This window comes from Elgaria multicarinata, chromosome 16 (genome assembly GCF_023053635.1).
Source record: "Elgaria multicarinata webbii isolate HBS135686 ecotype San Diego chromosome 16, rElgMul1.1.pri, whole genome shotgun sequence".
Classification (NCBI taxonomy): domain Eukaryota; kingdom Metazoa; phylum Chordata; class Lepidosauria; order Squamata; family Anguidae; genus Elgaria; species Elgaria multicarinata.
The window spans coordinates 21,770,920-21,789,338 of NC_086186.1; the positions used below are offsets into that span (position 1 = coordinate 21,770,920).

General features: G+C 49.9%; 1 protein-coding gene across 2 annotated transcripts in view; it reads right to left on the reverse strand.

Moving 5' to 3' along the window:
- The window catches only part of AKAP13 (A-kinase anchoring protein 13), a 298,396-nt gene that overhangs the window by 142,206 nt on the left and 137,771 nt on the right, over window positions 1–18,419 (reverse strand). For both annotated transcript variants that reach the window (XM_063142172.1, XM_063142171.1), the window contains exons 7-8: window positions 14,499–14,679; window positions 8,916–11,634 (exon numbers count right to left, since the gene is read on the reverse strand). In XM_063142172.1, the coding sequence (XP_062998242.1) occupies window positions 8,916–11,634; window positions 14,499–14,679 (2,900 nt within the window). The remainder of the gene's footprint in view (window positions 1–8,915; window positions 11,635–14,498; window positions 14,680–18,419) is intronic.

Genomic DNA, 18,419 nt, shown 5'->3' on the forward strand with positions numbered 1-18,419 from the left:
GAAAAATGGTCAAACCTTTCCCCTTGTTTGCCATCTGTAAATGCGGGGACAAAACCGAGGTCAAGGGGGCATTTTGGTTCGGTTCTAAAAGGTATAATTCCAGATAATGTTCAGGGTTTTTGGGGGTACAGGATTATTATCTACAGGAGCCCCCTGGCTCATTAGCATGCTGGAAATGACACAGGGGAAACCACGTCAGCTGAGGGCTGGTTTATGCTGTCAGCTGAACCGAGTCGTAAAGCATTTCTGGACCGCACTTCCTGAGGTTGAAGGTGAGAAACATCCCCACATGTAGAAAACTAACATGTCAGGGAGAAGCATTTAACCTTTTCCCTGATGCGTTAGCTTTCTAGGCGTCAAGAAGTCTTTTAGCAGTAACAGTTCAGGCGGTATATAAATGTAATAAAATAAATAAATAATAATAAATAAAATAAATAATAAAACCAGACCGCTTGATTCGTCTGGTTGTGTAAACTGGTCCTGAATCGTTTTATCTGTCCTGAATCTCCCACCAGGCTCTTCTTGTGTTTTTATAGATGACTTTTAAAGGGGATTAGACACATTGGCCCCGTTCAGACAACACGCTAAACCAGACTGCTTAACCACAAAATGGTTAATGGAATGCATTTGTGGTTAGGCAGCCTGGTTTAGCGTGCTGTCTGAACGGGGCCAACCATGGAGGATAAGGGTGCGATCTTATGCATGTTTAGTCAGAAAAAAAAGTCCTACAACTTGCAGCATTCCCCAGCCTGCCATGCTGTCTAAAACATGCATAGGATCACACCCTTATCCTCCATAAATGTCCCCTTTAAAAGTCATCTATAAAAACATAAGAGCCTTGTATCATGCCTTTAATCTTGGAAATAGTATATACCCATCATGACTAGTAGACATTGATAGCCTTAAGACATAAACTTATGCACATTTTGACCGGGGGTGGGGGGGCGTCCTACAACTCCCAGCATTCCCCAGCCAGCCATGATGCTGGGAATTATACTTCCCCCCCACACACACACACACATCGAAACATGCATAGGATCGCGCCCTAACAGTTCCGACTCAACATAAGGCAACCTTCTTACATTGATGCTTTAGAGAAGAGAGACCATCTCAGTGGTTCAGCCCATGCTTTGCACCTGGAAGGACCCAGGTGCAATCTCCAGTTTCAAAAGGTGACGGGAAAGACCTCTCCCAGACAAAGCAGACAGCTCCAGGCCAGCTGGCCCACTGCATCTGACTCACACGAAGGCTGCTTCATGTGACCGTTTCCAGGGAAGTAAGTACATTTCATGAGAACGGGTGCTCTATTTTTCTGTCCGCATACGTGCCACCCATCACACCCTGGCATGCGTTTAGCTGGGCTGCTAACTTTGCAAAGCCAGCTTAGCCAGAAGTGGTGTGATGCCAGCCATCCCCTAATATGCTCAAAGAGGAACACGTAAACACAGCAGCTCCTCCAGGTTGGCTCAACAGCTGACTCTTGACAGACAGACCCCTACGCTGGACTAGAGATCAACCTTGGGCGTGATCTAGCCAGCAGGATGAGTGCCGAAAAACTGGCAGCAGGGTTTTGAATTCTGTAATGCGCACAGCTGGGAGTTATCTCCCATACCTGTATACAAGGACGTTGCAACTAGAGCCAGTGGTCCCGTTCAGACAACATGCTAAACTATGCTGCTTAAACACAAAATGGTTACCTGACTGCATTAACCTTAATGCATTCCATTAACCATTTTGTGGTTAAGCGGCATGGCTTAGTGTGTTGTCTGAATGGGGCCAGTGTGGTGTAGCGGCTAAGGTGTTGGACCGGGAGTTGAGAGATCCGAATTCTAGTCCCCACTCAGCAATGGAAACCCACTGGGTGACTTTGGGCCAGTCATAGACTCTCAGCCCAGCCTACCTCACAGGGTTGTTGTTGTGAGGATAATATGGAGAGGAGGAGGATTATGTACGCCACCTTGGGTTCCTTGGAGGAAAAACGGTGGGATATAAATGTAATAAATAAATAAACTATACAGAGTTCTATCAGGGGAGCAACACTTTCCCCCCATATATTTCGGGGTGGGAGAGAGGAGAGCCGTTTCTGGTTGCACAGCAGAAAATGTGGACAAGTTAGCAACAGCAGCAGGAATTGTAAAAAAAAAAACCAAAATGAAAAGCAGCAACACCAACAACAGAAAATGGGGTCCCCACCCCACCCCCAACATAGCAAAAGGACTGCCAGAAGAAGACTGAGTGTTTGTTTTCGCGGAGTAGCAGTTGCTTCTCCGCAGATTCGAACGGGAGAGGGGAACACCAAGCATGTCTCGGCAAGCGAAAAGACGCGCAGGTCTAGCTCAGAACAAACTATGCAGCCCTGCTTGGCCAGAGCGACTGGTCACAAAAAAACAGAAACCGGGGGGGGGGGGGGGCGCTAGGACGGCATTTATGCCAGTTGATGCAGCAAAACCAAGAGAGGGGGGCGGCACTACTCTTACACTCCATCTCTCCAAGGAGCCTCACCATGCGTATCAAAAGAGCTGGAAAACGTCTAGGAAAGGGCAGTGCAAACGATTACGGGCAGGTGGCTACCAGGAGGAGGGCCTTCTCTGCTGTGGCACCCCGGCTGTGGAATGAGCTCCCTAAGGAGGTTCGCCTGGCACCTACACGATATTCTTTCAGACGCCAGGTGAAGACCTTTTTATTCTCTCAGCATTTTCACAGTCTGTGAATTTAATTTTAACTTGGCTGTTTTAAATTTGTATTTCTGCACCGCTGCTCATTTTATCCGGGTTGTGATTTTATACTGTATTTTATATCATGTTTTTATACTGTTTTGTTTTATACTTTGAATGGTTTCAATTTTTGTGAACCGCCCAGGGAGCTTCGGCTATTGGGCGGTATAAAAATGCAATAAATAAATAAATAGGGGAAGGAAAGCCAAAGCTGGGATAATGGGAGTTGTAGTCCAACACATCCGGAAGGGATCAGATCAGGGAAAGCTGCCCTAGGAAGAAAGGCTGAGGTGCGTGGGTGCTTTGAGAGGGGGGGGGGGACATCAGTGGGCACAAAGAAACATTAAAAGAATTATAAACCAGCATGGAGAGAAGAGTATTTCCCCCCCCCTTTTCATGCACTGCTGGGGAAGAAACGTGTGGGGATCACCCAATGAAATCACCCGGCAGTCGAATCAAGACTGACAGAAAGGTGTACTTCTTGGCTTGAGGCGTAATTAACCTATGGAACTCATAATGACAATGAGGACCCCATTTTAGATAGCTTTGAGAAGGATTAGACCTGGCAGTAGGGCGTGCGAAGGAACAGGCAGAAGAAGAGACAGAGGAGGTTGAAGAGGTAACATTAGACAGCACGCTCCTGGCTTTTCCACATGGACCTTTGGCCCAACTGGAGTCCACCAAGAAAAGAGCCTTCAATGTGGTGGCCCCCTTTCTTCCTTTTGGAACTCCCTGCCCCTGAAGGTCAGAGGCAGGCGCCCACACTGTGTTGCTTCCTGCGCCTCCTGAAAACAACTCTTTTCCTGGAAGCATTTCTCAACTGACCAGCCACCGTTTGCATGTGGTCTTCTGTTTTAAATTGAACAAGTTTAATCTGCTGTTTTCATCCTTTTTAACTTTTTGCTGTTTTATTCCTTATGTCCACCGCTCTGGAATCTTAGATATGGAACGGTATATAAATATTGGAAATAAATGAAGAAGAAAAAATGGCGCGGAGCGGTACATGTGGCCCTGCCTACGCGGAGCACTGCTTCCCTGTGTTGAGAGCAGACACACGTTACTTCGCGTTTCCTTCAATCCTAGCTTGAGACAAGAGGGAGAAACAAGGCCGTTCTCTGCTGCAAGAGATCTCTCCTCTCAACGGTCGCAAGCAAAAGCCATTCCAGCAACCTGGACTGAGGGAGATGAGAGTGGGGAGCAGGACAAGTCCACCAGCCCTGCTGAAAGTCCAGGTTTTATCCTCATCCCTCCCCGTGCTTTTTTCCTTGTGTGTCGTGTCTTTCTTAACTGCAAGCCTGCAGGCAGGGGCTGTCTGGTTTCACTGATTATATGTAAGCTGCTCCAGCAGCCGTTTGGCCTGGGGAGCGGGTTAAAAATACTTGTAAACAAACAAACAAGCTAGGCTACTATTGCTTAGAATGTGTTTTAGATATGTGATCACCTGGCCTACCCATACTTTGCAGCAGTTCTCACCCCTCGCCAGTATTTTGTTATCGGTTTCCCTAAATATCCAATAAAGTGTGTCATGCCCTACCTGGAGGATTCCTCTGATGAGTTAGAAGGGGGCAGGGAGTCAGCATAACAAGCCCCAGCCAGAGCCAAGCGAGGAACTGGAGGCTTCGGCTGACAGTGCTACCTGCGAACCATCAGAAGAGTGGCTCAGTCCCTCCAGTGCCATTGCTGGACTCGCCCAGGTGCAGAAGGCAGAGCCTTAGACGATTCATCCCTCCGAGTGGCGCGGGCTCAGATGTGAGCAGCAAAGAAGCAAAAGGAAGCCACGCTATGGGGCTTCCCCTAAAAGCAACACACTGACCTAATTAGCCAGCTGTGCTGATTAACAACCAGCTATAAATCAGCACAGCTGGAGCCAACTCTCTGCTGCAGACAACAGTGATTCAACCTCTGTGTTTTGCCAGCCTATTCTGGGCCTTGCAGATTCCTGGACCCTCAATGACCCACATGGACCTCTCTCTTGGAAACGCTTTGACCACTCAGCATGACTGACTCCTGTGGATTAAACTCTGGACGGTTTTGGCCTTTCTCCTGCTAATGCTACTTGGAATCTCATGTATGACCTTGGACTGGCTTCTCTCTTTGTTACACCTGGGACTATCTGAGCCTTGTCTGGGCACTTGCCCCTCTTAAAGCAGGACAGTGTGTGTGTTTTTACCACCAAAAGCCTCAAGCCCTATTTTTTTTTCATTTTTGCCAATTGTTCAGGCCAAATAGGAAGCTCTACTCTATATGTAAATAGGTTTAAGCAGTTTTATGTACATGTATGTGATTTTATGTACATGTATGCCATTTATGTAAATTGATATAGAATTATTTTTACTGTTAAATTGATTCTTCAGGTCGGTAGTGCATTCATATATATAATTCTTCGCTTTGTCTAAGTGGAGGCAGGATTAAAATAAATGAAGACCAGATTTCCGGGGCGCTAAGCATTTTCACAAGGGGCCTCTTCCCTAGGAAGATCAGATGCCATGGAGACAAAACAGCAGATTGGCACTGTATGATCAATGGGAATAAATAAATCTGCAACATGCTATGGACTAGAGATGAGGTGGGCTAGAATGCACGCTTAAGTTTTCCAGTACGTGGGGAAAGTATATCTAACTATAGTTAAGCTGCCTGCTGCACTCAGCCATGCTATATGGGCAAGGTCGAATACAGATTTTCCTGTGAGATAAATGAAGATAATAAAAACAGAAATCAACCTCCCAAAGAAGCTACCTTGACTGATAGATTATATCTATAACAACCAACTCACTTCGCTTTTCCACCTCTCTCTCTTGCCTGGAGACCATTCCTACTCTCCATAGGCGAATAGGCAAAAGGCCTATTTGCCTGGGAAAGCTCTACAAAAACTCTCACCTTCAAGCTATACACCTCTACTATCCCTGATGACTCCCTCAGGGAGTTTAGCTGGAAAAAGGCCTTCTGGAGGCACAGACGCCTCCACCTCTATGGTGCCCATATGAAAAGGAGGACAGGGCTCCTGTATCTTTAACAGTTGAAAAGGGAATTTCAGCAGGTGTCATTTGTACATATGGAGAACCTGGTGAAATTCCCTCTTCATCACAACAGTTAAAGCTGCAGGAGCTATACTAGAGTGACCAGATTTAAAAGAGGGCAGGGCACCTGCAGCTTTAACTGTTGTGATGAAGGGGAAATTTCACCAGGTTCTCCATAATACAAATGACGCCTGCTGAACTTCCCTTTTCTATGCAACGGTTAAAGATACAGGAGCCCTGTTCTCCTTTTCATATAGTCACCCTAGCCACCACAATCTTGTATACTGAAGCAGCCTTCCCCAACCCAGTGCCCTCCAGATGTTTTAGACTAGGACTCCTGTCACCCCTGAGACCGTTGGTCGTATCGGCTGGGACAATGGGACTTGTTCCTCTTTGCCTTCTCCAGCTACCCAAAAGCCACCTCTGAACTGCACTAGCAAACTGTACCCAATCCCTTCCTCGCCTGAGCATCAAGTCTGCAGCAGGTGCAGAGCAGGAAGCACCCCTAATTATGGGCTTCCTGCCCCAGCCCTCATGCCTGTGCCTTCAGCTTTGGCCTTCCTGAACTTCCTGGCCAACGATGCCCTCTAAATTGTTGAAATCCACAGCACAACGAGTCCCTCGCCACCCTTCCTTCCGCTGCTTGGTAAGCGTCCTTTAAATTATTTATTTATTTATTTATTATTTATTGCACTTATATACCGCTCCCATAGCCAGGGCTCTCTGGGCGGTTTACAGAAATTCTAAAATTGAGATAAAAACAAGTATACAAAATTTAAAATTCTAAAACACAGAACATACACACATAAAACATTAAAAGCCGTTAAAAAACTAAACATGTGGGTGATTAAGATGTGCCGCCGTATGCCTGGGCAAAGAGGAAAGTCTTAACCTGGTGCCAGAAAGATAGCAGCGTTGGTGCCAAGCGAGCCTCGTCAGGGAGATCATTCCATAGTCTGGAGGCCACCACCGAAAAGGCCCTATCCCTCGTTGCCACACTCTGAGTCTCTCTTGCTCAGTCCACTTGCTCAGTTGCTCGACAGCCAAACAGGCTTTTCCATAGGCATCGAACACAACACAGAAACAAGAAGACAGCAGGCTGTCCACACACAACATGCAAACTAAGCATGAAGGTAAGAAAACAAGGAATAATTTAACCAACGGTTAATAACTCTCAGTTCTTACAAAACGGTCTCCGCATGACCTGCGTTCTCACCTGCTGAAATGAAAAAAATAAAAGCCCTTTCCTCTTCCCTAGAGCTACCTTAAGAAATTTAACAGCGCTGTCTGCCACAAAGTAATCTGTCCCAGCCAATGCAAATAAGATTTTGTTCAAAGGGGAACTATCTCTAAAACAAGCAGGAAGAGGATCAGGAGGAATGCTCAAATCTAAATAAAATACAAAAGGAAGTGAAATTGTATGGAAATTATATTCAACGGCATCATCGCTGGGTGTTTTGGAGGGACAGGAGTTGTTGTTAAGTTGACAAATGCTAATTTGCTGTGCAGATTCGTATCTGTACCGTTTCGGTGGGGGGGGGGAGACCCTCCAGAGATAAAAGGGGGGATTAGTTTAGGAAGCAGTCGCTGAAGCATGGAAGGAGGAGGAGTCCCAACGGAGCTAACACTCCCCAAATATCAACTTACAGCTGCTCCCAGGCTATTGAAATATCAAACTACCGTATAGCATAAAAATAAAATGGAGCTGATTAAATGCTGATTCATGCCCGGCACGACGGCAGCTGAGATTTTCCAGGTCGCAGGAAGCTCTCGTTCAGATCTAGTTCTTATGGAGAAGGACAGCACCTGCACACAAGTGCCTAAGATGACAGCAACCCAAACGTTTACCTCGGTTTGCCCTGCGGAATTGGGAGGCCAGAGGGGAGGTAGCCTTTATTGCAAGCACAAAGAAGCACAACCTGAACTTGTAATGTTTTTGCTGTTCTCTCTTATGCTAGAATTGAGGGTACTAATTCGTTGCCGATCAAGTTTTGCTTGGGGGGGGGGGAGAGGAGGGGGGTGCCTGCCACACCTGTGATTCCTCAGGGCAAACAACATAATGGCAGCAAAGAGCCAGGGGGGGGGGGGGGGGAGAGATCAGCTGTTTACATTTTAACAGCTGCTCCAAGCAGGTGGGGTCATAAAAAACCTGCCTTAAACTATCATTAAAGCATTGCCAAAGATTCCGCCTCTAGGATTTCAGCTCAGATTGGGAAAAGGTCTTCCTTTTTTCTCTCTCTCTCTCTTTCTTTTACCTTAGGGGGAAAATCATGCGTTCTATGAACGCCTGTTGCAGAAGAGGCAAAACGATTTAATAAGGTGTCCAACCGGTCTGTCCTGATGCCGTCAAGCCCTCTCCTGTCAACGCCGCTCATCAACCAAAATCCGTCTCCTGCCCTTTGTTTTGTCGAGTCGGAAATAAAGGCTTGGATCCAAGCAAAGTCTTAAATGTGCTGGAAAGGGGAGCTGCCGCGCTAGCTTAGGGTTTCAGAAATGCAAGAGAGGACGGGCGATGGGCGAGGACTACCCTCTCTCTCTCTGTCTCCCCCCGTGACCTAAAAGTACATTTGGAAACAGCCTGGCTCAGTTTGGAAGGACGCTTTTAGAACTTGAGCAGCTGATGGGCAGAAGAAGCTCGATACACAGCCCGGTTCTGTTCTCCAGTTCTGAGCCAGCAGAGAAGAAGGGGCACAGCTGAAGTTTGGGGTCAGCCTAGGCACCTGTTCTAGGAGGAACACCGCATGCAAAATGCCCTAAGTCGCTTACTATTTTCCCACCGCTTCTCTTAATAAAGAAGACGGTTTAATGCTCGTCTTATTTATGCAGCACTGCCAGTACACATTTACAGCAATTCGCGAAGGTAATTTATGCCAAAAAAAGGGGGGGTGGCGGAGGAAATAGGTCTCTGCCTCAAGGAGCATACAATCTGAATTTCAACTGCGGGAGAGAGAGGTTGAGGAGAAAGGACAAGAGAGAGAAGCGCTAGGGAGATTGCTTTCCTCTCTCGTCTCCATCTTCCATCCCAAATATTTCAAATCTGTCCACTCCGCAATCAGATCTCCCCCATCCCTCTTCCAAAACCCCAGTTCCCCGGGGTCGAAGTCCATCTCTCCTCTCTGCTCATCTATGGAAATAAACGGCCAAATCCCACACCCTAACATGGAGGGAGTCGACATTTGCTTACCTGCAACAGGTGAAGAGCTTGCCAGTTGTAAGATCGCAGCCGGCTTCCCCGATCCGTCGGGTTGCAAATTGAAATCTGCTTCTCCGTTGGGGATGGACCCAGCGCTCGCCGCATGCCGGGCCTCGGCCCGGGATTCCAGTAAGGGGGAGATTTCCATGGGATTTCCGGCGGGAGGCTCCAAGGGACGACATGCCTCAGCCACCGAAGTAGCCAGATCAGGGTTTTTGGCTGTCTTGTCCACACTGTCCACCACGATACCACCCAATTCTTGAACTGAGCCGTCTGCCTCCGCTGTTCTCAATTGCTCTGCAGTGGGACGGGGCAGCAAAAGGGATTCCGGCTCAGCTGGGCTGCCCTCCCATTTGCCCTCCTCGGATCGAGCCAGGACATGCAGCCGGGCGCCTTCAGCCTCAGGCCTGGTTTCACCCTCCCTGGCCAAAAAGAACATTTCAGAGCCAGGGTCGCCGTCACAGGGGGGCTCTTCGGCAATTGGCTGCAGCAAGAGCCTGGGGGGCACGTTATCCACCTCCTCCACTTCCTGCAGAAGGCCAGCGACCGGGGGCACCAGAGGGGCTTCCATTAAATCCGAAACTCCACCGGGTGGAGAGGCCGCCTGCAGAGCCGGGCTGAACAAAAGCTCTGGGCTCAGTGTGGCATCAGAACTGCGGGCCTCACCGGCGCGCAGAGAGGCATCCTCCGGCAGCCCAGGCCCTCGAAGGTCAGGCCCGGCTACATCCACCTTCACATTCTCATCGGCTTCCAGGCTGGACTCTGCCCCCTTTAAGCCAGGCCCTGCATCGCTTTTGTTCACTCCGAGCTGCTGATCACAACAAGGAGATTGCACAACGGCTATCGATGCCAGGCGCTCCTCCTCCTCCTCCTCCTCCTCCTTGCCAGGCAGCTCCGGCCCGCTTTCAGACAGCTGCGGGGAAGATCTGGTCTCTTTGTTTGTGTCCCAGTGATCCACCGGCAAAAGCGCCTCAGCTGCGAACACAGGGCTTCCCTGTTCAGCAACCCCAGTCACTCCTGTTGCTGCTGCTTCTGCTGCTGCTGCTGCTACTACTTCCTGGTGTTGTTTGGATTCCTGATGAATAGCAGAGGGCGTGCCCACGACGTGATCCGGAGTGCTCCCGGTGCCCTTGCCACACGGAGGTAGGGCACGGTCCTTCAGGTGCAGCGGTGCCTCCTGGCCAACAGGGGCCGCTCCGGCATCGTCCCCCTGAGCCACGATCAGCTGGGCCTGCTGGATCGCTTCCTCCACGAGCAAAGCAGAAGCCGCGGCAATGAACTCCTGGGCGCTTTTGCTAAACCGGTCCAGCTCGCAGCTGCTTCCTGACGGCCTCTGCTGTTGACGGAGAGGCTCCGCTCTAACCGGGCTGAGAGCGCATGGAGGCGGTCCAGAGGCATCAGCCGAGCCTGGGCATGACACAGCGCAGCTCCCCTGCTCGTCTTTCCCAGCTCCAAGTTCCCGAGCGAGGCATGGAGCAACGGCCCCTTGGTCAGGGCTGGCTGCCTCGGTGCTGGCGGTTCCAGGTCCCAAAGGCATCCCCTGAGTGGGGTTTTGCTCGCCCTGCACGTCGGCTGCAGCCTCCGATACATCGCTGCAGGAGGCCTCGGGCTCCACAGGCGGCTGGCTTGGCCTGTCTTCTTCCAGACTGGCACCAGAGTCCGCATTCTGCCCCCTGCCACTCAAACCCAAAGCCTTGCTCCCAACGTCCGCGTTTCCATCGCCCCGTTGCTGCCCGTTAGCGTCACTCGCCGTCACCACAGGACCGTCCTGCGGCGAAACCTCCGGAACGGCCTCCATGTTTACCACCGCCAGTTCCGTCCCAGGGCTCGGAGCTGTGCTCTGCCCTTCCGCTGGTGGGGGCTCACAATCCCCTCTGCGTTTTGTAAAATCGCTCTCCGCGCCGTCCCCGGCAGTCTCCCGCGCCGCCTGCACGCGGCTTCCCCTCTCGGCAGGACCAGCGTCTGGGTTCCCGTTACTCGGTAGCTCCACGGTTTCCCCGGGTGCAGCAGGATCTACCGCCACCGACGGCGGCAAGACATCCACGGCCCCAGTTCCCGAGGGCTGACTACCGCTCTCCCGGTTCTCCCCACACGGCCGGGCTGTCGCAGCAGCCTCGCCCGCCCCGGTGCAGCTCTTGCATTCGCCTTGCCCCATCCCGACATCGCTGTCCTGTTCACAGGAAGCGAGTGGCACAGTGGTGCTTCCCGCCCCTCTTGCTTCGCCACTCGGCACTTCCTGGCTTTCTCTCGGGTCGGCTTGCTGCAGAGCAACGTCAGGGGAGGTCATTCCAGCTCCCTCGTTTGTATTTCCACAGGACGGGGGGGCGGCAGCAGCACCCGGGAGATCAACAACCAGCCTCAGCCTGCGGTCGCTCTCCCCCAGCAGGGCCCCAGGCAGGAGCTCCTCCTCTTCCTCTTTGTGCAACCTGTCAGCTATATTTTTACTCTTGCCGGAAGACGTTGGGTTCTCGGCATCCTCCAGCCCCAACAAACACGCCGGCCTATCTAAGAGTTCCTCGAGCTGTCGGCAGCCTCCGTCCTCGGGGCAGGCTGGGTCCAGGATCTGGAGTGGGGCAGAAAGGTCTCCCTTGACGCCTTCGGTCATCGTTCCACCCGAATCGCAGCCCACAGGAGCCGCACGGCCCTCAGCTTCGGGGCCCGGACTGCAGTTTTCGCAAGCCTGTCCGGGGTGTGGGCGCTCACTCACATTCTGCGAGAAAAAGCAGAAGAGAAACAGCAGATTGAAGTTTGATTTGCTCCGCATCGTACATGTTAATTTGTGGGTTCGCTTCAAACATCCCTACAAAGCTTCTAATAATTGTTAGTAAAAAAATACAAACAAACACCCAGCAATTATCCCTAAGAAGCAAATTAGTGGCAGGCTGACACAACCAGGCAGCTCTGATGTTGCTTTACTGTTGGGCTTCTCGCTTTCTTGGACAGCCCTGTTTGCCAACTCGGTTTTGCTGGAGAGCCACTTTTAGAAAGGGGGGGCACACCCTCACCCTACATCCTGAAGAACACACACGCACACCGAGGCCCTCTGCCCTAGCCAACGCCCTCCTTTTGCCTCTGGAGTGGGCCGTGGAGGATCGTGCCCCACTTCTCAAGGGAGCAGAACGGGCTCAACGGCTGCCAACTCCACCCCTCCAGCAGGAAGCGTTTCACCGTGGCCTTTGAATCACCTGTCGCTCCGCTCGTCTCAGACCCCAGGGAGCTTTCTGCTCTCTGCTTATGCTTATGGCTCACTTGTTGCCTTGATGGCTCAGATGCATCTCCGTAGCGGCTTTTATCGTTGCAAGCTGTCGGCGAGGCGATTAGGTTTTTAGAGCAGCGTTTCTTACGCCTCACCCCCCATCCCATGCACCAAATAAATGGAGTAATGCAACTGGACGGGACGGGACGTGCACGTCTACGTCTGCCTCAGCCTTCCCCAACCGGATGTCCTCCAGGTGCCAGGTTGGTCACCGGTACATCTCGGGGTGACCATATTACACCAGCTTTAAAATCGCTCCACTGGCTGCCAATTAGTTTCCAGGTAAAGTATAAAGTGTTGGTCATTACCTTTAAAGCCCTACCTGATTTGGGTCCAGGTTACCTGCAGGATCGCCTTCCCCCGTACAATCCGCCCCGCACACTCGGGTCCTCTGGGGAGAATTTACTCCAGTCAGCCAAAACTAGGCGGACAACCGTTACCCAGAGGACCTTCTCTTCTGCCGCTCTCAGACTGTGGAATGGCCTGCCGGGAGAGATTGGCCAACTTAAGAGTCTTCCAGAATTTAAGAAAGCCATAAAGACTGATCTCTTCCGGCAGGCCTACCCAGCTGAATTTTAAGATGCCTTTTAATAATGTATTAGTTTTATATGTTTTTAATCAATTATATGTATTTTATGGTGTTTTGTATTTGTATTGTACCCCACCTCGATCCAAAGGGAAATGCGGGTAAGAAATAAATAAATCTTCTATTATTATTATTATTATTATTATTATTATTATTATTATTAATTTGGACTACAACTCCCAGAATTCCTGACCCTTGGCCATACTGGTTGGGACTCATGGGAGTTGTAGTTCAAAACATCTGGAAAGTCCTAGATTGGGGAAGGCTAGTATACTCCTTGCTTCAGCGGCACTGGTAGGCCTGGACCCATCTCCGCTTCGAAGTTCTCATCCACTTCAAGTCTACCTTTGCAGCCTTAGGGACTAGCAACTTGCCTTTTGCAAACAAAATCCTGGAAACTCTCAAAATTCAGCACACAGACCCTACTTTTGGAGGGTGCATTTGGAGAATGCACAGACATATAGCTGCGTGGTTGTTTTTGCCCCCAACACCACTCAGGGACACTTTAAAAAAGTGAAGGTTCCCCCACCCACCCATCCACACGCCTCCAAAAATAAAAGCACAAGCGGACACATCCATATGAGGCAATCACGGAGTCTGGTGGCTGTTAGCTCTGCAGCAAAAGCAGAGAGAAACACTTAGGCTGGGTTTTGGCCAGCAGTGCAAGTAGACAGAGATACAAGTGACACTTGTTCGGAACACAGAAGTGTCCCACAGAGACTGGGGAAGGCGGGCGGGCGGGACTTCTCCACACTCATGAAGTCCTTCTGCTTCCACAGACTGGAAAAAAAGCAGCCACCTCCAGAGGAAGCCGGCGGCCCTTCAGCTGACCCTGCGTGAACTGAAATGAAATAATTGCCGGCCCCGGTCCAAATTCAAATTAGATTAGACGTGAAGCAAACCAGGCCTCGATAGGAAGGGCCATCTAAACATAGCCTTTCCGATTTGTCAGACATGATGTACCCATCCAGTGCTTGCGCTATCAATAAAAAAGAACCGGTGCGTGATGTGCTCTTGGCTGCATTTCACTGCTGACAACCAACGTTTTTAAAGTGCTCTTTTATTGTATTTTGAATGCGCACACACACACACACACACACACACATCCATATACACCTAAGCTCTGTCTTACTATCTGAGGTGCAAAAATGGACACCTCAAGAGAGGCAGTATCGTGTAGTGGTTAGAGTGCTGGACTGGGAACAGGAAGATCTGGGTTTAAGTCCCCACTCGGCCATGGGTGACTTTGGGCCTGTCATTCACTCTCAGCCCAACCTACCTCAAAGGGTTGTTGTGAGGATAAAATGGGGAGGTGGAGGATCAAGTATGCTGCTTTCGGCTCCTTGGAGGAAAAGGCCAGTTATACGTGTAAGAGATCAAATAAATAACGAGCGGGATGTTGCCTGCTCATTTCCACTCATGCACCGATGGGATTTTTCTCTTCCTTTTTGGAAGGTCAAATAGTGACCCTGTTCAGATGACACGCTAAGCCATGGTTAGGCCGCAAATGATTAGTGGGCATGTTTAAACCGTGGTTATGTAGCCACCATGGTGGCTGAACAGGGTCACTATTTGACCTTCCAAAAAGGAAGAGAAAAATCCCATCTGCGCATGAGCGGAAATGAGCGGGCAGCCTCCTGCTCGTGGAACGGCGGTACAGGAAGGTTGTAAATGAACCAAACACACTCCGAATTTAGGCATGCTGAGCTGACCCAGCCTCCTTTTCCCTCACCAAGCACTGTATGTGTGTTCGGAGCAGGACGATGTCGCTCTCCATGCTGGGTCCCGCTCCTTCTTTCGTTCCGGTCGTCAGAGTGTAAACGTTTATCCCCCGATGGTGCTTGACGCAGTACTCCCCGGAATGTACCGTGTGTGACAAGGTGCTCCAGGAATCGGGTTCGCTAGCTCCTTCTCTGAAATTGCAAACGGAAAAACTCAGACCCACAAAGTCAGGTTCATTGAGGAAGTAGGGCAGGACGCTACCCCGGACGCCCTCCCTACAACCCGGTTCCCTCTCTGGGTGTGTTGGACTGCAAGTCCCATCATCCCCAGTAGGAGTTCAGTTGTAATCCAATGTAACATCCTTCAAACGCCTCCTGAAAACATACCTCTCCAAACATAGCTGAACTGTAATTTATCCAATTTTATATTGCATTCCTAAACTTTTATCATTTTGAATTTATTGTATATTTATTATATTTTATGGTTTTTTAATTGTGCACTGCCCAGAGAGCCTCAGCTATTGGGAAGTATGGAAATGTAATAAATAAATAAATAAAATACATACATACATAACAAATGAACTTGTCTGGAGGGCACCAGGTTGGGCAAGGCTGAGTTAGCTGCTTATCTTTTATCCTCAGTGTTAGAACCCGTGATCTATACTAATTCAGATGCAGGTTTGTATTTGTATATTTCAAGGTAAGACACAGAAGAACGTAAGAAGAGCCCTGCTGGATCAGACCAAGGGCCCATCTAGTCCAGCACTTTGTTCACACAGTGGCCAACCAGCCATCAGCCAGGGATGAACAAGCAGGACATGGTGCAACAGCACCCTCCCACCCATGTTCCCCAGCAATTGGGGCACACAGGCTTACTGCCTTGAATACTGGAGATAGCACACAACCATCAGGGCTAGAAGCCATGGATAGCCTTTGCCTCCAGGGTGCAGTAGGTAATTGACTCCACTATTTCCCTTCTCCTGGACAGGGATAGCTTGACCACGGTGGTACAGGCATTGGTAACCTCAAGATTGGATTACTGCAACGCGCTCTATGTGGGGCTGCCCTTAAAGCTACTCCGGAAGCTGGAGCTAGTGCAGAATGCTGCAGCTCAACCGTTGTCTGGAGCTGCCCCTTTCCAGCATGTAACTCCTCTGCTGAGGGAACTGCACTGGCTGCCTATTCGCTATCGGGCCAGGTTTAAGGTTCTTGTACTTGTGTTTTTGTTGTTTATTCATTCAATCGCTTCTGACTCTTCGTGACTTCATGGACCAGCCCATGCCAGAGCTTTCTGTCAGCCGTTGCCACCCCTAGCTCCCCCAAGGTCAAGTCTGTCACCTCCAGAATATCATCCATCCATCTTGCCCTTGATTGGCCCCTCTTCCTTTTGCCTTCCACTTTCCCTAGCATCAGCCTCTTCTCCAGGGTATCCTGTCTTCTCATTATGTGGCCAAAGTACTTCAGTTTTGCCTACAAAGCCCTAAACAACTTGGGACCAGGATACCTGAGAGAGCACCTTCTCCCTTACCAACCTGCCCGGTCACTGAGGTCATCCGAGGGCCTGCTCCTGGTGGTTCCACATAGATCCATCCTCCGATTGGAATCCACCAGGGGAAGAGCCTTCAGCGTGGTGGCCCCCCTCCTGTGGAATTCCCTGCCTCTGGAGGTCAGGCAGGCACCAACCTTGTACTCCTTTCGGCGCCTCCTGAAAACATCTTTATTCCAAGAAGCCTTTCTTTAACATGCAGCCTTGGATTACTGTTATTGCTTCTTTTAAATTTTGTTTTAACTGTTTTTATTCTGTTTTTATTTTCATTTTACCTTGTACACCGCTCCGAAATTTTTCAATGGGGAGCGGTATATAAATATTCTAAATAAATAAATAAATAATTTGGATCTGGATCTGATTGGTGGATCTTAGGGTCCCGTTAAAAAAAAAGTAGATCCAAACCGACCTGAAGTCTGACCACCCCCGATCTACAGGTGCACAGACAGAGTGTTGCACCAGGGAGACATAGGTTCAAATCCCCCAGTTTAGGGAGGATACAAAAATATAAGTAACTTGGGGAAGCGACCCAACACTAGTCTGCAAGTCAACAGAAGACAAAGTCCTGGTTCCAACGATCACGGCAATATGAGCCACGGTGGGTTCTGGTGCCTGTGGGCACCGGGTTGCCAATCCAAGCCACGACTCGTGCGGTTCGGGAGGCAGAAAATGTAATATCTTTTAAATGCCTCCTAAAAGCATATCTTTTTAGACAAGCCTTCCCTGAACTGTAACTTATTCTGGTTTTATGTGTTTTTTTAACGTTTTAAATTGGATTGCTATATTACAGTTTTAATTGTAAACTGCCCAGAGAGCCTAGGTTGTTGAGCAGTATAAATATGTAATAAATCAATCAATCAATAAATAAAGTTTTACCGCGTGCAAACCTTCACCGGGTTCAGATGACATGAGAAGCCGTGCCCAGCGAGGGAAATTCTCTAAATCGGCCACCCTGTGATCAGGCCAACTGGACCAGTGTGCCGGGTCCTTCCCCAACCCCATATTCTCCCAAAATATGCAAAGCAGATCTCACGGCTGAGCACGACACATTGCCCTCCTTCAAGAGGACAACTCCTTTCGAAGCCAACCAGTTTTGAAACGTCCACGTCGGACGCTGTACAGCAGAAAGCCTCACGAGATCGAAACCAGTGGGGTCACAAGCCTCGTGCCGGACCCAGAGGTGTGCATGGTATGAATCCCAGCCGGTATAAATGCCTCCCAATGAATGGATACCTCCGGTCCTGTTCTCACCCCCTCGTCAACTCTGAAATCAAAGACTTCTCTTCGGCTGCCAGGTGCCACACGGAAAGACAGCTCCCTTTCCAGTTACTCCTTAACCAGCTTGTCCACAAGTGACTTTGCCAAGTGAGACAGGCCACAGAACAGGGTGCTGAACCTCAGGCTTGTGGGCCAAACCCAGCTTTCCCCGGAAGCCAATCCGGCCCTCCGGAGTTCCCAAATGGGGCCCCACCCCCTAAAGATTGACATGGTCGTCCTAAGGCTTAGGGACTGGCATCCAGAGCTTTAAGCAAAAGTATGCTGGTATGTAAGTCTCTGCCCCTTTTGGCCTTGGGTCACACCCACAACCGGAATGGGCCGTGGGAGCTTCTCTGACATTCAGTTTGGCCCTCAGGCTGAAAGAGGTTCATAGGATTTGAACATAAAAGGCGCAGGCATTTTTAGCAGGTTGCATTGGTTTCGGGGAATCCAATAAAATATTCCCGCCTGGACTGTCAGCAGGTATTACAGATCAAATGTCGTATATAACGGGCTCAAGTTAAAGTAACGGGCTCAAGTTAAAGGAAGCCAGATTCCAGCTGGACATCAGGAAAAACTTCCTGACTTTTAGAGAAGTACGACAGTGGAACCAGTGACCTAGGGAGGTGGTGGGCTCTCCCACACTAGAGGCCTTCAAGAGGCAGCTGGACAACCATCTGTCAGGGATGCTTTAGGGTGGATTCCTGCATTGAGCAGGGGGTTGGACTCGATGGCCTTGTAGGCCCCTTCCAACTCTGCTATTCTATGATTCTATGATTCTACTTCGCAACATGCCTAGCGTGATCTCGTCCTCCGGAAAGCTTAAGGAGCACGAATAGTCGCGCCGGCAAAAGCATCTAAGGCCGACCATTTTGCATCCTCCTCCCACTCGCCCTGGACCAGGACAACAGACAAGCAAGCGTCGTGAAAATCAGCCTGCTCACAGCCCACCGCTGTTATAACAGGTAAGAATTTTCTCTTTTATTCACCGGATCTGGGTCAGACTGAACTTGGCAGCTGCACTCCGGCTTGGAGATAAAACACCAGGTTGCTCTGCCCTAGGGCTGATTTATAGCTCCACCACCTAAGGAACCAGGGCAGGATCTACCCGACTGCTTTAAAACAGTTT